We start from the raw sequence: 24165 nt of genomic DNA on the forward strand, positions 1-24165 counted from the left end.
GTTATATCATAATTTGGCACAGAACTAGACTGATAAATTTGGGGAAAATTGTGAGAAGATTCTCTGGAGTGCCAGTCCACTTTTTTTAACATATCCTCAGCACCAGCTGGCGTTCTTTTCATTCCCTAGCAACTGGCTAAATTTTAGTACTGTCTTGATGAGGATAGGGATGGATATTTTAATGAAAGATCTCCTTTATGCTTCTAGATATCTCTCTAGCGAGAATAAAGACATTTTGACACAGCTCATCCATTCATCAGGATTTTGTCCTATTCTTGACCCTTGTGTAATCTGGATGCAGTAGAAAGTCCTCTTGTCACTATTCCCTTCAGCAAAGCAACACATAATTTACATGTTCTGGAAAAGCTGGCATAGTTTTTGAAAGAGAAAACAAGAAAGCACCTGGCAGTAGACAGCTGTGACTGAGATATTCTTTGGGATGGACTGCTACTTCAGCAGGTTTTGATTACTAGTTTTGACTTAGAATGAGTGTGTGAGAGAATGACTAATTTTGCAATTATTTCTCTGGGGTTTTGCAGCCAAGTGCAGTAGCATATGCTGAAAGCAGTACATATTAGGAATGGTGTCTACTACAGTTTGTGTCCACTTTTTTTCAGGAGCAGCGAGGCTTGCATTAAGCTGTTTACTGTTCAGTGTTCTACCTGGTTTCTGCTAAAGGATTTTTTAAATGGGATAGAAATTGATGTCTTGAGCTGTTCTCTTACTTCCTGGAACTTGCAATTGGATAATGCTTTGGCAATCTTGTCAGGTTTGAAAGGAAATATGACACAAAAATACAGCCTTTTGCCAGGATATTCTTACTTTCTGATTTGGGGCAAGATTGTCTCTTCTCCAGAGCTGGACAAGCGCTACCTGACCAAAACACTGGTTAGAAAGAGGATGGTGGTGGTGTTGGGCTTAGTTCTATACGTGACATGGATTGTACTATTAACCTGCCTTCCACAGTACAAAGTTTATTTTGTTTGATTAGTGAGTTTATCATTTAGACTTTGCTGGGATTGTGTAATCTACTGCAGACAGTTGGTGTAACCTACTACAGACGATACCTCCTCCTGTTCTTTGGTACCTCTTCAGTAACCTGGGAAGTGAAAGTTGATAAACAGCACTGAGTGTCTTAAGAACTTAGACTAACTGAAGGAGGAGTCATTACTGGAACGTCGAGGTACCTGTTAGTTAGTTAGGTAAGGTACTGGCATCTATATGGCATTGGCACTTGTTCTAAGCAAGTTCTAGTAGCTTCAGTTAAATAAAAATGTCAGATTTTGGCTCTGTTTGATAGCGAATTTTTAATGTACTGTGTTCTTGCTTATTGTGCAGTTTCTTTACATCTAGATGCTGAGCTACAGCGATCTGTGGCAGTACTAGTTACTTACCAAATGGATGCTGTCATCAGGACACAGTAGCCTACTTAGGTTTCAGTTTTTTATGCAGAGGGGAGATCTGTTAGTGACTGAAGTCTAGCACTGGCAGTAGATTCATTAACATGCACCTGCTCTTTTGCAGATTCAGAATCTGAAAAATCTTTAAGTGGGTTTGAAACAACAGCAGCCTACTCGTTAGAGGACAACATGGATTCAAAAGATACAATAACTTCAAGCGTGTCTGAAGAAAAGGTTTGTGGCAGTGGGGAATCGCTGTCTAACGGAATCAAAAAACACAGGTAGGATGTTGTCCCTTCTTGAAGTATTATCATATGCATTGGTGGTGAGTAAAAGACCACAGAAATCTGAAAAGCTAACAGAAAACTTAAAACTTTGTTCAGGATGATTGACAAGTACTTGGTTGTGCTATGATTTTATAAAGAATGTTTTTCCAAGGCTGTTGTGCTCCTTTGCACCTTGTTTTTTTATGATCCATTCTGACCAAGTAAAAAATAAAATATAACATGCTATTTAAAAGTGGACGCACTTGTTTTTTATTAGATCTTATTGAAATCTATGTGGATTTTAATTCCTTCGTGTATCTTTAATGACCTGTACCTCCTATTGCCTCTTTAATTTCCAGTCATTTGATCCTTCTGTTGGTATCAGGAATGAATGAAAAATATTGCTAGCCTGGCATCAGAAACTCAAATGTGAACAAAGGGAGTCTTATTCTAAAAGTCTCATCCATGTTTTATGTGCTTATTTTGTGTTGTCAAATGATCCATTTTTGTTTGTTTCCTTGCCGATAAAGGAGGACAATAGGTCTGGAGTTAATGAGATGTAACAGACACCACTATTCTCCAGTTTCAGTGAAAGGGCAATATAACGTTTGTGCTGCAGATCAAGCCAGACTTCAGCATGTTTCAAAAAGGCTACTTTGGAAGTGTTTTGGATATGCAGAACAATGATGAGAATACCAGATTTCTTTTAAAACAGGAAATTAATGTTTAATTTTACAGAAAAGCAAGACAGGCTTTAATTACTTTAATTTAACTTAAATAGTTAAATTGCAGTAACTGTTGAAGTGTGTGCTAACCATCACAGACGTAATGTTTCAAGGTTCAACCTCTGCGTGTGCCATACTAGGCAAAGACTAAGTCCGATGACAGCTTGGGTGGAGTAATGGGTGGTTTGCGAAGATAACATAAAGCAGCTGACTAAGCGTGTTGCTTTGCACTGTTGTGCTGTTAGCAACGTAATATTTATGGCCTTGGCCAAGTGCCTTTCCTAATTAGAGCAGGAAGTTCAGGAGTGGGGGGAGGGGGAGCAGTAGGTGAATGCAATCTGAATTGCATTCACTGCCTTGGAAACAATGAGGAGAAAAGAAGCAATTCATAATCAACATGAAAATGATGGTACAGGTTGACTTGCATTGTTATTAGGAGTCTTAACAGGAATTGGTCTTCTGTTTACCATAAAAAAGAAGTTGCTTGGCAAGTTTTCATAGTGCTGCACTGTGCTGTCAGAACTGTAGAGAGCAGGTGACTGGAGGAGCGTTTTGAATCTGCTGGTTTTATAAAGAGTAATGAAAAGTAATAAACAAGTACCTCTGTGCAAGTTGTTTCTCTGAGTTGCATGTCTTAGAGAGTATAGAATGTTGCAGTAAAATGAGTGCGTAAATGGGCTGGCTAATAATTTACTGCTAAAGAAAAGGGGAAACTCTTTTGGATCTGTTTTGCATATATATATCAGAATGTATGGTCATATTTTATGGGACTAAAGGGCTATAGAATGTATGGCCATATTTTATGGGACTAAATGGCTGTAGAGCACATTAGAGGTTGAGCTGTAATGTCAGGCTTTTTTACCTGGTACCTTGGTGTCACATTGGAATTTGTCCACAAATATATTGATGCAAACTGTTTCTCCCCAGAGCTCAGATAATTTAAACTTTACCTCCAAGAGAACATTCTCAAGGGGTGGGAGTTGTGTGATGTTTCTAGCCTCGTTTCTGAGGCTGTTGGTGGTAGCGATGTTTGGCCTGGTACAGCATCTGTTTGATGTCACTTCAGAACTGTGTTACCTACCTAGAGCTGTCGGTTCCAGTCTTTGCCTCTTTTTGTTTGGGGAGTGGTTCTAACCATGTGCATGTGGTCATATATGCTTTGTCTGTGATGCCGCCTGTGTCATTTTCAGAGCAGAGACTGTAACTTCTTGATGCTGTGCAAAGTGAGAGATTCAGAATGTTTTGATAGCACTTAATTCCATCCTGGAACCCTTGGATTTGCTTACAGCTCTTTTTTTTTTTACTTCCATTTGTGTTAACCACATGGAAACAAGTCAGTTAGAGAATAGACCAGATTAATTTATTTTGCTTAAAATCTCGATACTTTCCTTTAGTTCCTCAGATGAATAGAAGAGCTGCAGTTGCATTTAGATTGCACATGAGAGTACCTAACAATGTTTAGCCATCAATATAAGTAAGACTATTTCCTATCTTCATCCAATCTCTGCCTCAAATAATATTTGAGTGGTTGAGAATTTTCCATACAGAGGTGGAGGTTGGTTTTTTATTGGGGAGGGGGAATATGTGCTTTGGTTTTGGAAATGTAGGAATGAATCTGTTGGTTCTAAGGAATTGAAAGTGTTGGGAAGTACACATACAGATAGATTAAGCCAGTGCCACATATAATCTGCTGTCTTATTCTGGGGTTTTTTGTTGTTTTTTAATGGAGTTTACATCCTACTAATTGTTCACAGAGTGTTTTGAGAGCAGGCTTAACTTGTGTAAACTTTTTGGGAGAGGATTTGAGAGATAAGAGAATAGTACATTAAATAATCTGGAAGCATTCAAATCACATCTTTTTAAGAGGGAATTTTTTAGTCTGAGCCAGGTTTAAGAAAAAAAACAAACCTGAACCCAACAAAATATAACAACAAAAAACCCACCCCTCAAAGAAGTTCAAGCAAACAGAGAAACCCACAAAAAATCCGTTGCAGAAAAATGTTCTGTAATATGTGCCAACATTTAGCATCTACTTGTCACTGCTGTTTCCCTCTTATTGCTGAGTTTTGTAGTCAGCTTTCCCTTTGATCCTCCCACTAGGGGCCTTTCAGAATGCAAATATATTGGTGTTCAACTTTTTGGGAGCCAGGAGGTTATTTGTTCAGGTTTCCATGAAGAGCAAGCTAAACATGCCTTTTGCACACCTGATGTCTCATTCCCCACAAGATTCCTGTAGTAATTGATCTGCAATATCTAATGCTTTGGACAAGTGTTTTTGTGTAAGTGAATGATCTTAAATACATCTCATCTGTTCTACTGCACAGAAATTCCAACAGATGTTTTTGTCACTTAAAGCTAAAATTAACTTACTGAGTTGTTTTTAAAATTGACATCTGGAAAGAAATTTTTGCATTCACAAACTTTTCCTTTTATCACAGGGAATGTGTCAAGGTTAGTAGGCCTCAAGTCTTGGCTGCCTGTCATTTTTCCACATGTCCTTACTTGTCCCTGGGATCTTTCTTGGTGGCTTAAAACTTTTGTTTCTTTGTTTGTACATGTACGTGTTAGATGGAGGAAAGAACTGACTCCCGTAGCAGGTTTGACTGATATAGGTGACAAATACAGATGAGTGGCTGAAACTGCATGCCATCTTTCAACTAATTGAACAAATTGAACAGAGGGACAGGTTAACTGTAGTGAAAATATAAGTTCTAATATGTAAGGAAAGCAATCCTTGTGTATACTTTAGCAAACTAGAGGTACATGTGTGTGTTTTGCATGCAGAAGGACTTACTTAAACACCAATATCCGCTCTGCTAACTGCCTTCATTAAAAAATACACAGGAAAAACAAGTAAACACTTCTAATGAAGATAAGACTGAATACTTGGTGGACAGTGTCCTCTCCTGGACATTTGTATCAAAGCATTCACAGAGGTGTTTTATACTTAATATTATTCCAGATAATCTGTTTGACAAAATATTTTTGTATGAGTGAAAAATCAGAATAAGGAGTGAGTGATGATATATTTTTCAATTAAAGTAAATCCTCCTACCCTCTCATCCTCTGCATGGAAGCTGAGTAAAACAAGTCAGTGTTGGTCTGTTACCTATGGAGGAGTTCAGACGCACGACTAGGTGTTTGACTGGATGGGGTTGTTGTATTCTAAAGAGCATTTTTTGGTTTTGTTTTTTTCTGAAAACGGAAGCATCAGCCCTGGTAAAGGTGTTTCAGTAGCAGATAAGTATGGGAGGTAACACGGCAAGTAGGGCTACTGAAACAAACAATTTAGACTGAATATATTTTTTCTCTTGGCAGTGTTTCTGTTTATCAGAAAAGTGGGGTTGCAGAAGAAGGGTACAGCCTGTTCACGCTTTCTAAAGATATTGCTTTAGCTGCTTTGAGGGGAGACAAGACCACCTTGGTTAGGAGGGCAACACAATCATTTAGACAAGAGTTATCTAAACTTTAAAACTTTAATAGTTCATGCAGTTTGAGTCAACTCTAGGTAACTTTTATCTATTGATAAGAATGACTATTGATAAGAATTGGAAAAACTGTGATTTTTTTTTTTCCTCATTGGTATTAGCTTTATGATCCAAACACGAATTTTAGTGTTGTTGTGGACAAAGGACTTTAACCAATATTTTTGTCTTTCTATAGGTAAATTGGATTAATAGTTGAGCTGTAAGTAGCAGTAAGAAAACTGAACAAAATCTGTGCCTGATTTCTCATAGAGCTGAGAAATACACACTGTGTTATGCAGGCTAAATGTTGGTCTTAAAAGTATGCTTAAGACTTGTTTCAGGACATGTCAGCCTACTGTAGAACAGGCTGCTATGTTTTCTCTTCTTTAATGATGCTGTTTTTTCTGTTGTTCCTGAGGGCTGATTTTAGTATATGCAATAAATGTCATGGCCCTTCATTGTCAGTATAAAAGTGACTAGCAAAAAAAACCCCAAACCCACCCCACTATTTAATCCTCAGATCAGTTCAGACATAGTGAACTTATTTGTGTACATATTCAGATTTAACTTACATTTTCTCACAAACACAACCAAGCATCTTAATGATGCCATTGTGAAAACACTGTTCAGATAACTGATGTAGATATTCTCTTCGTCTGCTTTTACGTAAAATTAATGGTTCTGGTTTTGGAGAGTTAATGTTTCTGCGCAGGTAAAACAGTTTTAAGTGCTTCAAAGTAGCACTGTCACTCCCCCTTGGTTTTTAATTTAAAAATTGGGAAACTGTTACTTTCAAAAGTGAGTATTTGGGTTTCTTAGTCATAGTTAGTAATGGAAAGTTTTTCTTCTGCTTTTTTTCCCTGTTCCTTTCCACAGAACAAGCTTGCCATCTCCCATGTTCTCCAGAAATGACTTCAGTATCTGGAGTATATTAAGAAAATGCATTGGCATGGTAGGTAATCAGGAAGCTATGATAAAAGATGAGGAATGATGGTTTCATTTGAGGCCCAAATGAAAACTTGTTGAGGAGAAGAGGTTGTTTGGGTTTGGGTTTTTTTGGGTTTTGTTGAGGTTTTTTGTTGGGTTTTTTTTTGGGGGGTGGTGTATTTTTTTCTTTTCTTTTTTTTTTTTTTTGGTTGGTGTTTGTTTTGGTTTGTGTTTTTTTTTTATTTGCTGCTTATGCTTTATTTGCTTTCACAACTCAAGAAGATAAGACTTCGTCAGAGTAATATTCTTTCAGTAAAAGGATTTTCTCTTGACTTAAACCCTTTAAGTATTTTGTGGTAGCAATTTTTTTTTTTACTTTGACTGTGAAAAAAACAAAACAAACCCAAAAAACCAGCTACTTTTATTTTGCTCTTCTCCTTTCCCCTTAGTATCTGAGTCTTCCCCCCTTCCATAGTGTTACTCACCAGATCGTGGCCAAATCAGAGTTGGCTGGTTGGCACCTAATCTCTTCCAGCTAAGGGTGAATTGAGAAGAGTTCTCTCCATTAGATCCTACAGTAGGCTGAAATTACTTGCTGCTTATAAACCTCTGTGAGCCTCTAACCGTAGCTTACAGAAGGGAACATGTGTGTTTAGTCGCTGTTGTTTTCTCCTCCTCCCTTTGGTGTAAGTTAGGAGCAGCACCAAGCAATGGGATGTGGAAATGCTGGGAATGCCTTCATCAGCAGCTCCATGTCTCCTGAGTTGTTATGAAGCATCTGAGGCTTCTCACAGTAGCTTTAGCAGAGAAATGTTATAACCTTAAAATACAAAGAACACATTGAAAGCCTGTCTTGCATAAGGTGCGTGCAGGCAAGAAAATCCATAAAGGTCTTAATTCTGCTTTGCAGGAATTGCTGCACAGAAGTTGCAGTTGTGGGGGGCAGCAGAACTTGTAGTGTCTTGTCCCAAAGTGTCTGCCAAAGCTGTTGGTGCCAGGTGCTGCTGTTATGGTCAGGGACAGTGCTGTTTGATGCACACATGGCAGCGGTCATTCCATATGCTTTTAATTTGCTACTGCAGGCAGCTTAAGCCATTGCTATGTTATGCACTCAGAGGGCGTGCTTTTTAAAAATGGGGAAGAAAATAAACAACCACCAAACTGTAGGACTTCTTTTCAATTTTTATTCCTGTTGCAAAGGTTCCTTTTTTGTCCAGAATACAGAATCCCTGTTTTTAACTCCTGAGCCGCCGCCATGTTTCCCTGTGCTTTCTCATCCTTCTACCCCCCAGCTGCCCACCTGCCTCCAAAAAAAGATAATATGTTTAAGTAATTAGATGGCCCATACCTATTTTAGGAGTAATAAATAACTTTGTCTTTAAAGGAGTCCTTATTACGTCATTCCATTGTTTCATTTCACATTCTTAATGCATTTGTTGATAATAAGTTTGCTTGTTTGATGATTGGTTTTCTTTTTGTTTTAGAAGCGGCCTTAACACCAGCACAATTCTGCTTATTGAGCTTATAAGGGGTTTGTCCTTCCAGCATTAGCAGAGCCAGGTCAAGCACATTGCATTAGCACTAAGAGCATCATTTATTTTTGTAATAAGCCAATTACACTTGGGTTACTGCAGGTCAGTGTATCTAATCATTCGACTTTTCACACAAATTTCATTTGTGCATCAGGAGTTGTCGAAGATCACAATGCCGGTTATATTCAACGAACCACTGAGCTTCCTACAGCGACTTACAGAGTATATGGAGCATACATACCTCATCCACAAAGCCAGCTCCCTTTCCAGCACAACAGAGCGAATGCAGGTATGTTGAGTGTGGTAGTTTATGTGAGCTCTTGGTGAATACCTTAGGATTTCTTTCCTTCATAGTCTCATCAAAGGAGGAACTCCTGTGATTTGCTGCGTGTTGGGTTCTCTTTTTCATTAACCAGTTTTATTTGTCCTGGTTTCCACTGGGATAGAGGGTTAATTTTCTTCCTAGTAGCTGGTACAGTGCTGTATTTTGGATTTAGAAGGAGAATAATGTTGGTAATGCACTGATGTTTTAGTTATGCCTAAGCTGTGTTTACACTAAGTCAAAGACTTTTCTGCTTCTCACCCCACCCCACCAGAGAGGAGGCTGGGGGGCACAAGAAGCTGGGATGGGGACACAGCTGGGACAGGTGACCCCAACTGACCAAAGCGATATTCCATACCATATGGTGTCATGCTCAGTACCTAAACTAAGGGAAAAGCTGGCTGGGTGCTGCTGTTCAGGAGCAGACGGGGCATCAGTCAATGGGTGGTGAGCCACTGCACTGTCCATTACTTGTTTTGATAATTATGATTCTTTCATTGTTATTATTTCCCCCTACTTTTCTGTTCTGTTAAACTGTCTTTATCTCAACCCACTGATCTCACCTTTTCTTCCCCCCAGTTCTATCCTCCATCCCATTTGGATTGGGCGGGGGGGTGTAAGTGAGCAGATGTGTGGTGTTTAGCTCCCTGCTGGGTTTAACCACAACAGTCCTTTTTGACACCCCACAAGGAGCAGAGCACGAAGGGTTGAGATAACAACAGATCTGACCAGAGCATATTAAAACAAATTCGTTATAAGCATTTATTATACTAGTTTAATAGTCTCAGGTCACAATGTTGATTTACTTGTTCTCAGAGTTGCTGCACACATTCTCAGAGATGCATTATGCAGTATCTTACTTCCCAAAATCTTTGTTCGCGAAGACTGGCCATACCTACCATACTTGCTATATACGTTCCCTGTTGCGTTGTTTATCACCTCTGAGGGCTGGATTAAGGTTATTGTTTTGCTGTACTTTGTAACACTGCTGGTGGTGAGTCTGAGTTAGTATTTGTACTCAGCACTGCCATCATCTCCATACTTTGGGAGCCATCTATAGGAAACTATTCATAGCTACACCTTTTGCCTTTCCTCCTCGGAGAGCCAATCTGTGGGGGAGATACCTCCATCATCCCCTTCTCCTTCAGGCTAATTACTATAGCTCTTGTGATTTTTTTTTTTATATCATTGTGATGTTCAAACCAGCATTTTCTTTTTGCTGTGTTTCCTGAATCTGTTTGAAGTTCTGCTTATGGTAAAACAATCATTTATGGATACCACTCAGAGATCTGCCCCAAGGCTGGGTAGCTATGAGTGGCAGGGTGCGTGAGATAATATGACCAAGTGCCTGTAGGGTAGTGGGCACCTCCAGCATTTTGGAATTTCACCCCTGAACAAGTGCAGAATCCTGAAAAACTGGTAAAATGTTTGGAAATAGAGAGCAGGAGAAAGAAGTAGATGAGACAGACTACGACGCTGACGCAGGGCAATCATTAGAACAGGAGGAAGAAGAGAGGTAGCTGCTGACTGGGAAGGAGGAAGGTGAATATATAAATGAGGCAGTAACCACCCAATTCCTATCCCTGAGTGAGCTGTGAGATGTGCAGAAAGATTTCAGCTGTCGTCCAGGTGAAAACACTGTCACCAGGCTGCTCTGATGTTGGGCCAGTAGCCTGGAATTAGAGGGTAAGGAAGCCAAGCAGCTTGGATCCCTTTCTAAGGAAGGGGATATTAACAAAGTGATTGGAAAAGGGACACAAGACCTCAGCCTGTGGAGGTGACTCGTGTCAGGTGTGAAGGAAAGGTATCCCTTCCAGGAAGATGTTACTATGTCACCCAGGCAAGTGAAGCATCTTGGAGAAAGGTATCAGTACCTGAGGGAATTAGCCCTGCTGGAGGTGATTGGTAATGACCTGGACAACAAGCAGTTATGCAAAGATCCATGTTAAGTCAGGTACATGCAACTCACATGGTGGAAGTTTGTACAGAACCAGGACTGTTGTGGTTTAAACCAGCAGATAGCTAAAACCTCAGACAGCCACTCACCCCCCCACACACCTCCTCCATGGGATGGGGGATAGAACTGGAGGGGGGAAATAATTAATGGAATATACAAAACAAATGATACCCAATGCAGTTGCTCACTGCCTGCTGACCAATGCCCAGTCAGTTTCCAAGCAGCAGCAGCTCTCAGCCAGCTTTCCTCTCTAGGTTAAATACTGAGCATGACATCATATGGTATGGAATATCCCTTTGGTCAATGTGTGTCCCGTCACAACTTCTTGTTCCTGCCCGCCCCCAGCCTGCTCACTGGTGGGGTGGTATGAGAAGCTGAAAGTCCTTGACTTTGTTGCTAAACATTGCTTACCAATAACTAAAATAGCAGTGTGTTATCAACATTATTCTCATTCTGAATCCAAAACACAGCACTGTACCAGCTACTAGGAAGAAAATTAACTCTGTCCCAGCGGAAACCAGGACACTTATCTAGGCAAATGTTTTGGTGTTGTATAACTGTTGTTGATTAACTGTGTACTCTTACTCTTCTGAATAGTGTGTTGCTGCATTTGCTGTCTCTGCTGTTGCCTCGCAGTGGGAACGTACAGGGAAGCCATTCAACCCATTGCTTGGAGAGACCTATGAATTGATCAGGTAATTAGCAGGAGAGTGGTATTCTGTGTAATAGATGTTTTCATTAGATTTGTCAGGTGGGTTGCAGACTGCACTTTAGCTTGTAAGCTTCCAGCCATTCTGGCAGCTGCTGCAGGTGCTTCCAATGTGTGTTGATGTTCACCAATGCACCTTCCAGCAGAGGAAAGTTACTTAACTTTTCAATTCAGAGAAAGCAAATGAAATTTGCTGGGCTTAAAAAAAAAGTTCTATTTACAAAAATGAATCTTTTTTTTTTTCCCTGAAACCTTCTGAATGAAAAGATGTACATGGTACATAAGGGAGGTGTTAGGATTTTAATATTCATTACCTGATTGTTCAGAATACATATAGGCAATATGGGTCTTTTAGTGTGCAACCGCACCTAGGGCAGATTTTTCTTTCAAGTGAGGTTTTGGCCTGTGTTTATGCAAAAATTCAAGAAAGAGGTCATTATCAAAAGTAAATATATTGACTCACTGGATTTGGGAGTTCTTGTTTTCTTTTTTATATTAGGTCCCCAGCTATTTAGAATGAGGATGTTGTATGCATTATTTTGTCTTAAAAGCCTAGGCTTTTAACTAACTCTTGCACTGAGTACAGCAACTGTGCACGGGTCCAACTATCTGTTTCTCCTCAGGGAAAAGAACTGCAACTTCACTATGCTTGATATGTAGATACATAGTTTTAGTTGTCTTTATTTTGCAGAGATGATCTTGGATTTAGACTTCTCTCAGAGCAAGTTAGCCATCATCCACCCATCAGTGCTTTCTATGCTGAAGGCTTAAATAATGACTTTGTGTTTCATGGATCAATTTATCCGAAACTCAAATTCTGGGGCAAGAGTGTGGAAGCAGAACCAAAAGGCACGATGACTTTGGAGCTTCTTGAGTAAGTTGATCAGTAGTGATTGCACAGGCACAGTGCCTCATCCCTGATGATTAGTGTGCATTAGAGTCCCACAGCTTAAAAATGGACGTGTCCAATACCCACATCCTAAAGTCTGATGGCTGATCACTGTGCAGGGAGGAGGGGATGAGAACATGAAAGGAACTGCCATCGTTTCCCCATATATATTCAGCGTGCTAATAGTAGCAGCAGCTGGGGCCTGTGCCTGTATGTTCTGCAAGTGCCTGGACATCAGTCCTGCTAAATCTAGCATGCTCGAATCCTGTTGGCTTTCCTCATATCTTTCAGTGCTAACAGTGACTGCATTGAAGTGTCTGTTGTAAGGAATTGATAAAATCAGTAGCACTAGGTTGATAAACTTCTTGGGTTTACTGACTTATTGCCATGTCCATGTCAAGACTTGGAACAATTGATAGATTGATGGTTTGTTGCAGGAGTGATATCTAGTACAAAGGTAGAGTATTTTAATTTTTATTCCCTTCCCTTAGACACAATGAAGCCTACACATGGACAAATCCTACATGCTGTGTGCATAACATTATTGTGGGCAAACTTTGGATTGAGCAGTATGGAAACGTGGAAATAACTAACCATAAGTAAGTTAAAAGTGTGAATGCTTTCACTTCCTGCAAGTTTTAAAAGGAAAAGCATTTGGAAGTAATTAGTGCTCTCTTGTTCTGCCTTTAGAACTGGTGAGAAATGTATACTAAGTTTCAAGCCCTGCGGACTCTTTGGGAAGGAGTTGCACAAAGTTGAAGGGTACATTCAGGACAAAAGGTAACAGCTTAATTCCAAATAGGAAACAAATGCCTGCCCTTGCTTCTGATGGGAGCTATAGAGCTAAATACCTTTAACATAGTCTGGCAAGGGCTTTAACCTGCAACAGCAAGGTTATGGAATGTGCAACACCAATAATGGAGATTTAAGAGTTGCCCTCAAAAGTTGTTCTTTCAAATATTTTTGTCTGAAATTGTGAAATAAATCTCTTTAAGCTTCTTTGTAAACTTAATGTGGGTTTTTTTGACAGCAAAAAGAAACTTTGTGCATTGTATGGGAAGTGGACTGAATGTTTGTACAGTGTTGACCCAGCTACATTTGAAGCTTACAAAAAAAATGACAAGAAAAATACAGAAGAGAAGAAAAGCAGTAAACAGGTATTAATCACGTAAAGAGGTGGTATCTCAAAAGCATGATGAGACCGCTAAATATTTTAGTAGCATTTAAGAGCATTAAGATTTCTTTTCAGTTATCCTCTCTTTCCTAGTAGGATACGGATTGGATGAGTACCAACATTAAGGGATAAAATGCTTTCTCTTTCTTGGATTTGTATTCAGACTTACCAAAACTTGGTGTGATCTAAATACTGCCAAATTCCTTACTTGCCTCTTCCTCCCAAGTTACATGGAGTAGATAACATATGCATTAGTTGGACCATTTCTGATCATATATGACATTTATATTCTAACAGAAGGACTTGAACTTCTAGAGGCAGAATAGACTAGTTTATCATCCTGATAAAAGATCATATTTTCCAGCTTTTACATGGAATTTTTGTATTGCATTCTGTTAAATTTTCACAACTGTAGAAATGCTGGCATTTTTTTCTTCACAATTGATTTTTTTTTTCTTTTGTGAAAAAAACTCATAATTCATCCAAATTTCTGGTACTTTTTGTTTAAGAGGAATGGTGATGGTGACAACAGCTTGATGAAGAACAGCCACTCATATAATAGCTTAAAACAGGGATTGTTCTCCTTTGGTGACTGCAGACAGATTTTTTTGTTGTTTTGGGTGTTGGTAGCTTTTATACTTAAGAGAAAAACCTGGAAAACTCTTTCAGATGGACAACTCTGAAAGGAGTTGTTCCTGTGCAGGTTCAGATTGTTGCTATATCTGAGGTTGGTCCAGTGCTTGTCATCAGGAGAGTGCTAAAGCACTGGGGATTGCTGCTTCTCTGTGAGTCCAAGAGCTCTAGGGAGAAGGAGCAAAGAAAAACACACCCTGTGTCTTTGTTCAGCTTTCACTTCACATTTTCCAACAATGCTGAGGATGATTGTTGCTTTTCACTTCAAAAAGAAGCATCCTGTTGCATAAATCTCAAGCTGCAGTGTTGCTCTAACTCTAGAAAACATGCTTTTTCTACTCATTTAGTGGTAGCTATGAACCAGGTAGTCTTTGTTGAATATGTATTCCCACTGCCCCTTGTGTCTGAGGAGCTGATATTTTCTGGGATTTGAGCATTTAGTTAAGCCAAGTCTGATGTATAGTGTCCGGATGTGGTTTGTTCCTTCATGGTAGTGAAGGATTCATTCAGGTGCAGAAGTACATGGCTTTTCAAACTTCTCCGAATTAGAATTTTCAGATTTATGTAGTTGTTTCCCAGCTGTTCCTTCGTGCTGCATTGCTACTAATGAAGAATTGCTTCTGTCTCCCTTGAGGGAACCTGTTGGATGCGAGTCCTTTTGTAACTTGCCCTAGATTTTCCCCTGAATCCCTTTGATTTTTATAGGAATAAAACTTAAGGGAAAAATAATTTGGCAGGAAACTAGACAAGCCTTCATGTATGCAAAGGTGATATAACATTAGAAGAGTTTTAGTAGACCTGGGGTTAGGCCAGGATGCTCTGATTTCTGCTCTGAATGAACCAGAGTCCTGTTCTAAACTAGATGAAGGATTTTGTGTAGACGTTTCAGTGCCAATACATGGGAGAGCATAATGTGAGGCAACAGCGGCTGCTTTCACATGTGCCTAGTTGACAGGTACCAGAGGTCTTGCTTTAGCAAGTCAGTTAATACTCTCCTAAGCAATATACTGAAAGGTTGAGTAGCACTGAGCATGAAGTATGGATCATTGTGGCAAGAGCATGTGAAAATCCACATTTTACCTAGTTTTCTGTACTTTGATGGCATTTTTAAGATTATGTATACAACAAGGCACAAATTGTGTATTGTAGCCTTTCTGTAAAAGTTGGCTTGGAGTTTGGCAGTCTCATATCAAAGTGTCTGTGTTTTGATATAAGAATAACTTTCTGATCCGTTCTGTTTCAAATTCCCAATTTCTGCAGGATTGACCAGTGTCCCTGAAAGGGCAGAATGATAGGTTGCCAGTACAGTTCAGATGTAGTCAACTAAAAGTTCTGTTTGTCCCCCGTAGGAGCTGAGGGACTGAACCTGGTCTGCATGTTGTACTCCTTACTTTGCAACCTGTTCATTGTTAAAAGCACAGTGAAGTGCTTCGCAGTGGAGTAGAATCCTTACTACTAATTCTAATTTTCTTGAAAGCATAACATGTGAATCCTCTCAGAGGACAACTGAGTCCAGGGTGCTGGGTACTGGATGTTTTCAGTCTATTATCTGATGCAACCATGGGAGAACAAAGCTTATTAGCAGCAGGATTAAAGCTGTTGGCACGTAGCCAAAGTATTTAAGGCATTAATTGCCTCTAAGTTCAGCTTTAATCTCCGGTGGTCTGTGAAGCGTGCTGCTGTTTTTAGCTGTGATGGTGACACCAGGTTTTCTTGGGAGAGCCATATTCATTGCCCAGCTTGTCTTTAGCTTGGTGTTGTAACATATGCTTACGTAGCGGAATTAATGTCAGCAGCATCAGAGCCCAGCTGCTTTAAAGCTGTGCATAAAGAGGGGGATGATTTAGAACTACTTCAGGTCACATCTACTCTGTGACCACTAATAATTCTCTACTGCCCTAGTAACCCTGGGTGAAGTTCTTCCTTTTCTGGGAAAACCATTTCACAGTGCTGTGGCCACAGCTGCCTCAGGCTGTGTGTCAGACTTCACAGGATACCCTTCCCAGAAGTAGTAATTAATCTAGGATATTTATTTCACATTTGCAGTTTGCCATTTCAGTTGTGTACTGGTTAATGGAAAGGAAGGTTCCTCTGGGCAAAGAGCAGTAGGAAAGGCTTTCTGCTGTGCACAAACTGGGCAGCGTCTGCGTTATGTGCTGGTATTTCTTTGATGTGGAAGGATGAAGAATGTGACTTCTATTCTTCACCTTTAATGAAGCAGTGATGCAGTTAAGTATCAGGCATGAAAATGCTTGTATTTGAGGAAACAGGACATCTCTGGGGTGGAAAAACTGACATTTCTTAATGCGTGAACACCCACCTTATATCTACAAAAATACTGCTGCAAGAAACTGTTGGTAGTCTTCCTTTGGGAGGGAGTTGGGAGTATGTGTGCTATGTTAATGCTGTTACCCCTCTTGACAAGCATCTAAAAAAGTTTCATTGTTGCTGAAATTACTCGCTTTTGGTCAAGGAAATAATTTTCTGTAAGTTCCAGTGTTGGAATGAATTGGTGTAAATAGTTCACGACTCCCGAAGAACTTTTCTTTGTGTGCTGCCTTTAGGTGGGCAATACTGAGGAATCAGATGAGATGCCGTTGCCAGATTCTGAGAGTGTGTATGTTATTCCTGGAAGTGTTTTGCTATGGAAGATAACTCCAAGACCTCCAAATTCAGCACAGGTCAGCTACGCTTCTCATTATTGAATGTGCTATCCTGTTATTTTGTATGTTTAACACAAAGCAAATCCACTTGTTGTCTTTGTCATTAGCAAGCCTGGATTTGCCTGTTTATTGCAACAAACTCCCTGCTACAATTGTAACTTTATAATGTGGAGTTGGAGGGATAACTGCCACAGGCAAGAATATAAAATTAGCAGAATTTATCTGGTAAATGGGATGCTTTATGTAGCTAGTGGTATGGGGGCATTTCCCACCTGTTGTGTCCACCCTGTTTCCCCCAGTGAGGCACCAGCCTTGTGAGAAATCTCTTCTGAAGGGCTTTATTAGAGGACAGACACTTGCAGGGAAAGACACTCGTGCCTGCATGGCACAAGTTGGAGAGTCAATAAGTGGAATACAAGGGTATTGTATGTAATTGCTAAGGCAAAGAATTGGAACAGAAAAGATGCCCTCACTGGGTTAATCAAGGGGGGAATCTCTCTACAGCGATAGGGAAAATACCAGTGGGACTGGAAAAAGAAGATAAGAGAGAAATAGTGCACTGAGTAATTGGATGCTGGCCTGCTTAAACAGAAACACCAAGGATCACCTACACTCTGCCTGACAGTGCAGTTTTGCTGGTATCTTGAGCATTCCTATCTTGAGTGATTAAATAATAAAAGAGCCCTTGGATGTTTGTTTTTAGGCAGCACTTTTCTTGTGTATTAAGACTAGCAGCTGGAGACATTGTGAAGTCACCTTTTATCTTTGTCTCTGAATTTCAGATGTATAATTTTACCAGCTTTGCTATGGCTTTGAATGAGTTGGACAAAGAAATGGAGAGTGTCATTCCCAAAACCGACTGCCGGCTACGACCAGATATCAGAGCTATGGAAAATGGAGAAATAGGTAACTTCAGTTATTGGCAAAGGTGGTTTTATTTTTTGTTAAAACTGAGGAACTGGAAAAAAGGTTGATAGATGAACAGTTGAAGTAGCTACCCATACATTCCTTCATGCTGCAAGGCAGTAACTCATTAACACAGCCTTCTGCAGGTTGTGGTGTGCTTCTGGTGAAAGGTATGTCATCCACCTGTACTGCGGATAGTTGGGATGGAGCTAATTTTCTTCATAGCAGCCCAAATCTGGTGCTGTGGTTTGGATTGGTAACCAAAGCAGTTGAAAACTTCTGCACGGTGTCAAGGAAGTATTTGTGAACTTTTCGGTTTGTCCATTTCCATGAGCCTGATGCAGAAGGAGTGGTTTGATGTGCCAGTTCTGAGAAATGCAGTCTAAACTATTAAGGAGAAACTGTAGCGCCAAAAAATACACTTGATGCAAATCATTCTTCACTGAGATTTGTTCTAGAATAGTGAATTAGAAATACATAATGAGACTTTCACAGAGTAGAAATAGTGTGCTTTTTAGAAACCTCATAGAGATTGTTACTGTAGATGCCATAGAAGGAAAAGTGTCTTTTAGTCTTCTGACATGTGACTTGGTGTTAAATACTTTGATACAGTGTTGAACAGCCTTCCCCAGCCCTCTTTTGCTCCTTTTTCTTTGGCATTCCAATAATTTGTCTGTTTAAACTTGAATTGCAAATAACTGTGCTGTTAGTAACAACTGTATTCCTTAATGATACTAGTGGCATAAGTGTATAGCAGGTAGTAATACAGAGTGGGTTAGTAGCTGGCAGGGTAACTGGGAATGGCTGATAGAAGTAGTTAAGAGAATCATTCTTGGAAGACTAAGATGTATGAAATGCTTTTTGAAGAGTCAGGTGTGAGATTGCCTTTCACCTAATCTGCTGCTTAGTCTGACTCTGCTCCTCAGACCTTCTGACCATTCTTCCTGCCAAATAGAAGCAACTGTTCTGCATGTTTAGGATCATAACCTGTGCTACCTTAGAGCATAAACAAAAAAAATGAAAAGATGCTGCAGAGAGACAATTCATTGTGGTTTGGAAATGAATATTCCAAAGCTCCATTGATCAGGAACTAAAGACTAGTAGCAAATTAGCCCAAATGTCAAAAAGAAGCAGGTGGCCAGAATTGTAAAATCAATCCTGCATACCTTAATTAGTTTCACTCCTGAAATAAATTCTGTGTATGCCACCTCCCTTAGCTAATGTTTGCTGTCATGTAAACATTTTTTGGGGTTCTCAGGCCATGGATAAACATGCATTTAGCAGTTTTAAATACTGGAATGCCATTGGCTCATTCTGTGCCACAGGTGGGCTGTCTTTGCTCTTAGACTAAACCAGTAACCTTCAGTGTTATGTAGAAAGCTTTTTAAATGCACAGTTTTTACTACTTCCCTTATTTATTTGTTGGATCAGATTAAGTAATGTCCCTATCTTATATATTACTCTTAACATCTGTTGTTTTATTTGTGTGTTTTTATTCCTTCAAGATCTGGCTAGTGAAGAAAAGAAGAGGCTAGAAGAAAAACAGAGGACTGCCCGCAAAAATCGTTCAAAGTCAGAGGAAGACTGGAAGACGAGGTTAGTGCATTTGCCTCTGTGTGTGTGTGTAGTTATGTAACGTTTTGAGCACTGAAGTTAACTGACAGTCCACACTGGTGACGTGCAGTGTTGTGTCAGCACGAAGAGCAGACATCCATCAGGTCTGGTAGTGCTGCTCTTGTATTTGCTTAGTCAGGCTTGGTCTCAGTTTCTTCCCTCTCACTGCTTGCACACTCATATGCAGACATAAACTGTGTTGTCTTCTTTGAGCACCTCTTGGTTCTGACACAAAAAAGATGATGTCACTGATAGCTGCTTGTAAGGACTGTTGTTGCTGATTAATTTATAATTGGCTCAAATTTGCATGCTTGGCCAAAGAGTAGAGGAAATGCTTCCTCTGGTGAATTTGACAGCTTACTGCCCATGACTTCTCAGATCAGTGGCCTGTGATGACAGTACTGTGTTCTCTAAGTTGGTGAAATGATTTTATCACCCAGCTATCCAAGTCACTACCTTCTTTTGGAGAGGGTTACTAACTACAAAAGTGAGAGGAGCTAAGGGAAAAATTAGCTTACAAGGGATCTGCCAGGATGTTTTAGGGATTTTTTAGTTTGTTTTTTCAACTATGAGAGGGGTCAGTTGGGAACTCTTACATACAAACTAAAAAGAAACTGTGAAAACATGACCAGAGGAATCTAGTTTGACCACACAAGGTCTACGTATAGGAATAAACTGACAGTATCTTCAGAGAACAAAAATGGTAAGGCTAAACTCTCTGTGAGTAAGCAAGTTTCATCTCTTCTCTATTAACTAGCTGTTTATACACTGAGACACTGTGGATTAAAAACCTTTAAAATGTTTGTAACTATAAATCACTTTTTTTCTTTTTTTTTTTTTTTTAATGAAGTCACCCATCATGCCAGAGTCCCAGGTTTGGACATGTCTGCCTTTGTCTTTTTCCTCTGCCTGCACTCTTAAAGCGTTTGGGTTTGTTTGCCCTGAGACTAGTGGAAAATAACACCTTTGTAAAGCTTCCAAGTAAACTAGTTAAGTGCTGGACGCCCTTGTATCTCTCCTACAATTCCTGAATTCAGAGTGGTTCTAGCTCTCATCAAATGTTTTCAAAGCAAAGGATAACTATGTTGTGTTCTTCCAGGTGCCAGAAGTGTAGCTTAAGGTATAGCTCAAACCACCTGAGGTTGGTATTGGAATTAGGAGAATTTCCATGGGGCAACTAGGAGCTATGGGTTTTGGGTTATATAATTAGTGCAGACACCATTCAAAGGTTCTTCCATAGCTATTGTGCAGATACTGTACATCTGCTCAGCATGTGTCTGGGATATCCTTTAAGAACTCTTTGCTTTCCAGGATGTTTCTAAAGCCTTGGCAGAAAATTCCTAGTGTTGATCTCTTTAGTAGGAATGCCAGGTGTGACAGCCTATAAAGGATGAACATTAAGTGTTAGGAAGAGTTGTGCTATGGGGGAAAAAATGTATGCTGTGAAGGAGAATTCTCCTACCTGTTCCTAGAAGGTCATCTGTAGGTCTTATTCTGTAATGCAGTAAAAACTCAGATTTAAACTACTGCAATTTCCTTGCCACAGAAAAGCAGGCTGCTTGCTTTGTCTAGTAGAGTTCTTCCCTTGTAAGACAGTTTTCCAAATGTGAGTGATTTTTGTTTTTTTTTAAATTATTCTGAATCCATTTTAGAAGTGGAGTCTTTGGTGTTTCTCAAGAGGTAACTAATGCTGAACATTTAATATTTTAGATGCTGACCAGTGATCATAAGTATTGAGTAAAAGAGATTAATTCAGTTCTGAAACACAGCAGTGGTTTGGCAATTTGATGAAAATGTCCCCTCTTTCCCCCATCACTTACGTTGTGAGATTATCTTATTGCTTTAGGTCTTATTTTTCTCTTCCCATTGCCTTTCCCCTTGCTATTGCAGTAGGTTGTCACTGGAGTTGGGGCATATTGTCCTGACCTGTACAGGTGTTGAAGACACACTAGTGAGGTATTGGGTGGTAGAATTCCTTAATCTGAGAGGTGAGATAACTGTGCTTATGGCCCTCTCTCATGGCAAATGCTCTGGAATGAGCTGTTACTGGTGAACTGGACACCTGAGCGCACTCGCACACCTCTTGTTTGGGAATGGCTGACTGTTCCTGTGTGGAGGATAAGCAGTAGTGAACTATATACAGTGCTATGAGTGAATGACTTCTGTTGACTTCAGTTCACTTAACCAGGACAGCAGGAGAACCATCAGAGTGTTCAGCTGTTCAGTTTGCCACCATGAAGGCAGTACAAGGCATTTCTTCCAACATGCATCTCAAATCCTCTGAGCCAAGCAAGGCTTGCCTAATAGCTGCCCTGTTTTCTAACACAGCACTGCAATACTGGTGGCTCTTATGCTTTTGCTTTTTAAAGAGATCAAGTCATATTTGGTCTGAATGTGCTCTGATTTCTCTTCCAAAAGCTTATGGTACCATAGAAGGGAAGAGCAGAGTTAAACAGGCTGCCTTGCACAGAGATGATTTACTTAAGTGAGTGTGTCCGCTGCAGTGAGTCATAGAAAGGAAAAACTGGCTTTTGTGGTCAGTGAGGAGGTGACAGGAAGCTGTGGAGCACATTAACCACAGAAACAGCTTCTATTAAGTTGGTTTGTTCTCTTAAACATGGCCTGGCAAAATACAGCAAGAAGGTAAAACGCTTGAGGTCTGGTACTGTGGGCTGTTGAGGCAGAAGATTGAGTAATTAGGGCCAAACAGAAAGTGGTGTTCAGTAACAGCTGCAGGATTGCCAGGAACGTGTGTGGGAGAGGAGGGAGGAGGCAAACTTCTCTGCCATGGTGGTTTCACAGGGTTGTACTACTTCCCAGCAGTATGGCCTTCTAAATGCGCCTTATGGTAGAGATGGATAGTCCCCCCCCACCCCCTGAAAGGTTATGTACCCTCACAGGTGTGATCTGTGCCTGTGTGTTACACGGTGCCTCCAGATTAGGCAGGAGGGGAGAGGGAAGGAAAGAAAGAAGGTCCTGAACTTCAGTGTTTCTACTGATAACTAGCTTAGTAAAAGCTTGCAAATAACTCCATGCGGATGGAATCAGCTTTCACAGCATTCAGATGAGCCTCCCAGTGCTAACAGTGCAACGTAGCACAGTTAAATTGTAATAATCCAGGACTCCTGCAGCCTGTGAGTGATACTTCACCTGCACTAAGGCTAGCTGGCACACTTGTTCTGAGTTAACTGCTGGTCAAACTGAAGGGAAAGAAGCAAATACACAGGCAGTGAAAACAAAGACGGGTAACCTGGGAAGAGTATAAGATGAAGTCTGGTTGTGTAGGGATGGGGTGAGGAAGGCCAAGGAGAAGCTGAAACTGAACCTGGCAAGGGATGCAAAGAACAGCAAGAAGGGCTTCTACAGGTACGTTAAAACCAGCAAAGGAAGGTAAAGAAGGTGTATGGGCACGATAAACAATGCTGGAAAACTAGTAACAACAGATGAGGAGCAGACTGAGGTACTCAACTTTTTTGCCTCAACCTCTCTTCCCATACCTCTTGAGTGGACGGACAGCAGGATGGGCACTGGGGGACCAAAATCCCTCCCACTGTAAGCAGAGATCAGGGTCATGACCACCTGAGGAACCTGAGTGTACATAAGTCTATGGGACCTGATGAGATGTGTCCAAGACTCACGAGGGAATTGGCTGAAGTAGTTGCCAAGCCACTCTCTGTGATATTTGAAAAGTGATGGCTGTCAGGTAAAGTCCTAGATGACTGGAAAAAGGGAAACATTGTACCCATCTTTAAAAAGGGTAGAAAGGAGGATCCTGGGAACTACCAACCTGTCAGTCTCACTTCTGTGCCTGGGAAGATCATGGAACAGATCCTTCTAGAAGCTCTGCTAAGGCACGTAGAGAACAGGGAGGTGATTTGGGACAGCCAGCACATCTGGGCAAGTCCTGCCTGACAAACCCTATGGCCTTCTATGATGGAGTGACTACAGCAGTGCAGAAGGGAAGGGCTACCAATGTCATTTACTGGACTTCTGTAAAGCCTTTGACACAGTCCACTACAACATCCTTCTCTCCAAATTGGAAAGAGATGGATTTGATGAGTGGACTGCTCAGTGGATAAGGAATTGGTTGGATGGTTACATCCAGAAGGCGGTGGTCACCGGCTCAGAGTCCTGATGGACATCAGTGACAAGTGGTGTCCCTCGGGGAAGGGACATGTGTTGGGAACAGTGTTATTTAATATCTTCATTAAGGACATGAACAAAGGGGTCAAGTGCACCCTTAGCAAATCTGCAGATGACACCAAGCTGTGTCTGCTGACACACCTGAAGGATGGGATGCCATCCAGAGGGATGTGGACAAGCTCGGGAAGTGGGCCCTTGGGAATCTCATGTGGTTTAACAAGACCAACTGGAAGGTGCTGCACCTGGGTTGGGGCAACTACTGGTATTAACATGGGCTGGGGGATGAACAGATGGAGACCAGCTCTGCTGAGAGGGACTTGGGGGTGCTCGTGGATGAGAGGCTGGACACAAGCCACCAGTGTGCACTTGCAACCCAGAAAACCAACCATATCTTGGGCTGCATCCCCAGCAGTGTGACCAGCAGGTTGAGGGAGGTGATTTTGTCTCTCCGCTCTGTTGAGACCCCACTGGGAGTGCTGCGTTGAGTTCTGGGGTCCCCAGCACAGGAATGCCATTGACTGCTGGAGGAAGTCCAGGGGGCCACCAAAATGAATAGAGGGCTGGAGCACATCTCCTATGAGGAAAGGCTGAGAGAATTTAGTTTCTTCAGCCTGGAAAAGAGAAGGCTTCAGGGTGACCTAATTGAGGCCTTCCAGTACCTGAAGGGACCCTACAAGAAAGATGGAGAGAAATTTACAACCGCATGTAGTGACAGGATGAGGGGGAATGGTTACAAACTGAGAGACAGGAGGTTTAGATTAGGTATTATAAAGAAATTCTTTACTGTGAGGGTGGTGAGGGACTGGAACAGGTTGCCCAGAGAAGCTGTGGATGCTCC

The 24165-nt window shown here is 40.8% G+C and overlaps 1 protein-coding gene across 5 annotated transcripts in view; it reads left to right on the forward strand.

The window, feature by feature from the left end:
- The window catches only part of OSBPL1A (oxysterol binding protein like 1A), a 77463-nt gene that overhangs the window by 51546 nt on the left and 1752 nt on the right, over positions 1-24165 (forward strand). For 4 of the 5 annotated variants that reach the window (XM_027675058.1, XM_027675068.1, XM_027675083.1 and 1 more), the window contains 11 exons: positions 1525-1681; positions 6735-6810; positions 8472-8606; positions 11194-11291; positions 11997-12179; positions 12686-12793; positions 12885-12974; positions 13225-13351; positions 16566-16682; positions 17447-17570; positions 19076-19166. In XM_027675058.1, coding sequence (XP_027530859.1) covers positions 1525-1681; positions 6735-6810; positions 8472-8606; positions 11194-11291; positions 11997-12179; positions 12686-12793; positions 12885-12974; positions 13225-13351; positions 16566-16682; positions 17447-17570; positions 19076-19166 — 1306 coding nt within the window. Of the gene's footprint in view, positions 1-1097; positions 1203-1524; positions 1682-6734; positions 6811-8471; positions 8607-11193; positions 11292-11996; positions 12180-12685; positions 12794-12884; positions 12975-13224; positions 13352-16565; positions 16683-17446; positions 17571-19075; positions 19167-24165 lie in introns of those variants that run through there. The other variant, XM_027675092.1, reaches the window with a different exon arrangement.

This window comes from Neopelma chrysocephalum, unplaced genomic scaffold (genome assembly GCF_003984885.1).
Source record: "Neopelma chrysocephalum unplaced genomic scaffold, ASM398488v2 Primary Assembly neopelma1_22, whole genome shotgun sequence".
NCBI classification, from domain to species: domain Eukaryota; kingdom Metazoa; phylum Chordata; class Aves; order Passeriformes; family Pipridae; genus Neopelma; species Neopelma chrysocephalum.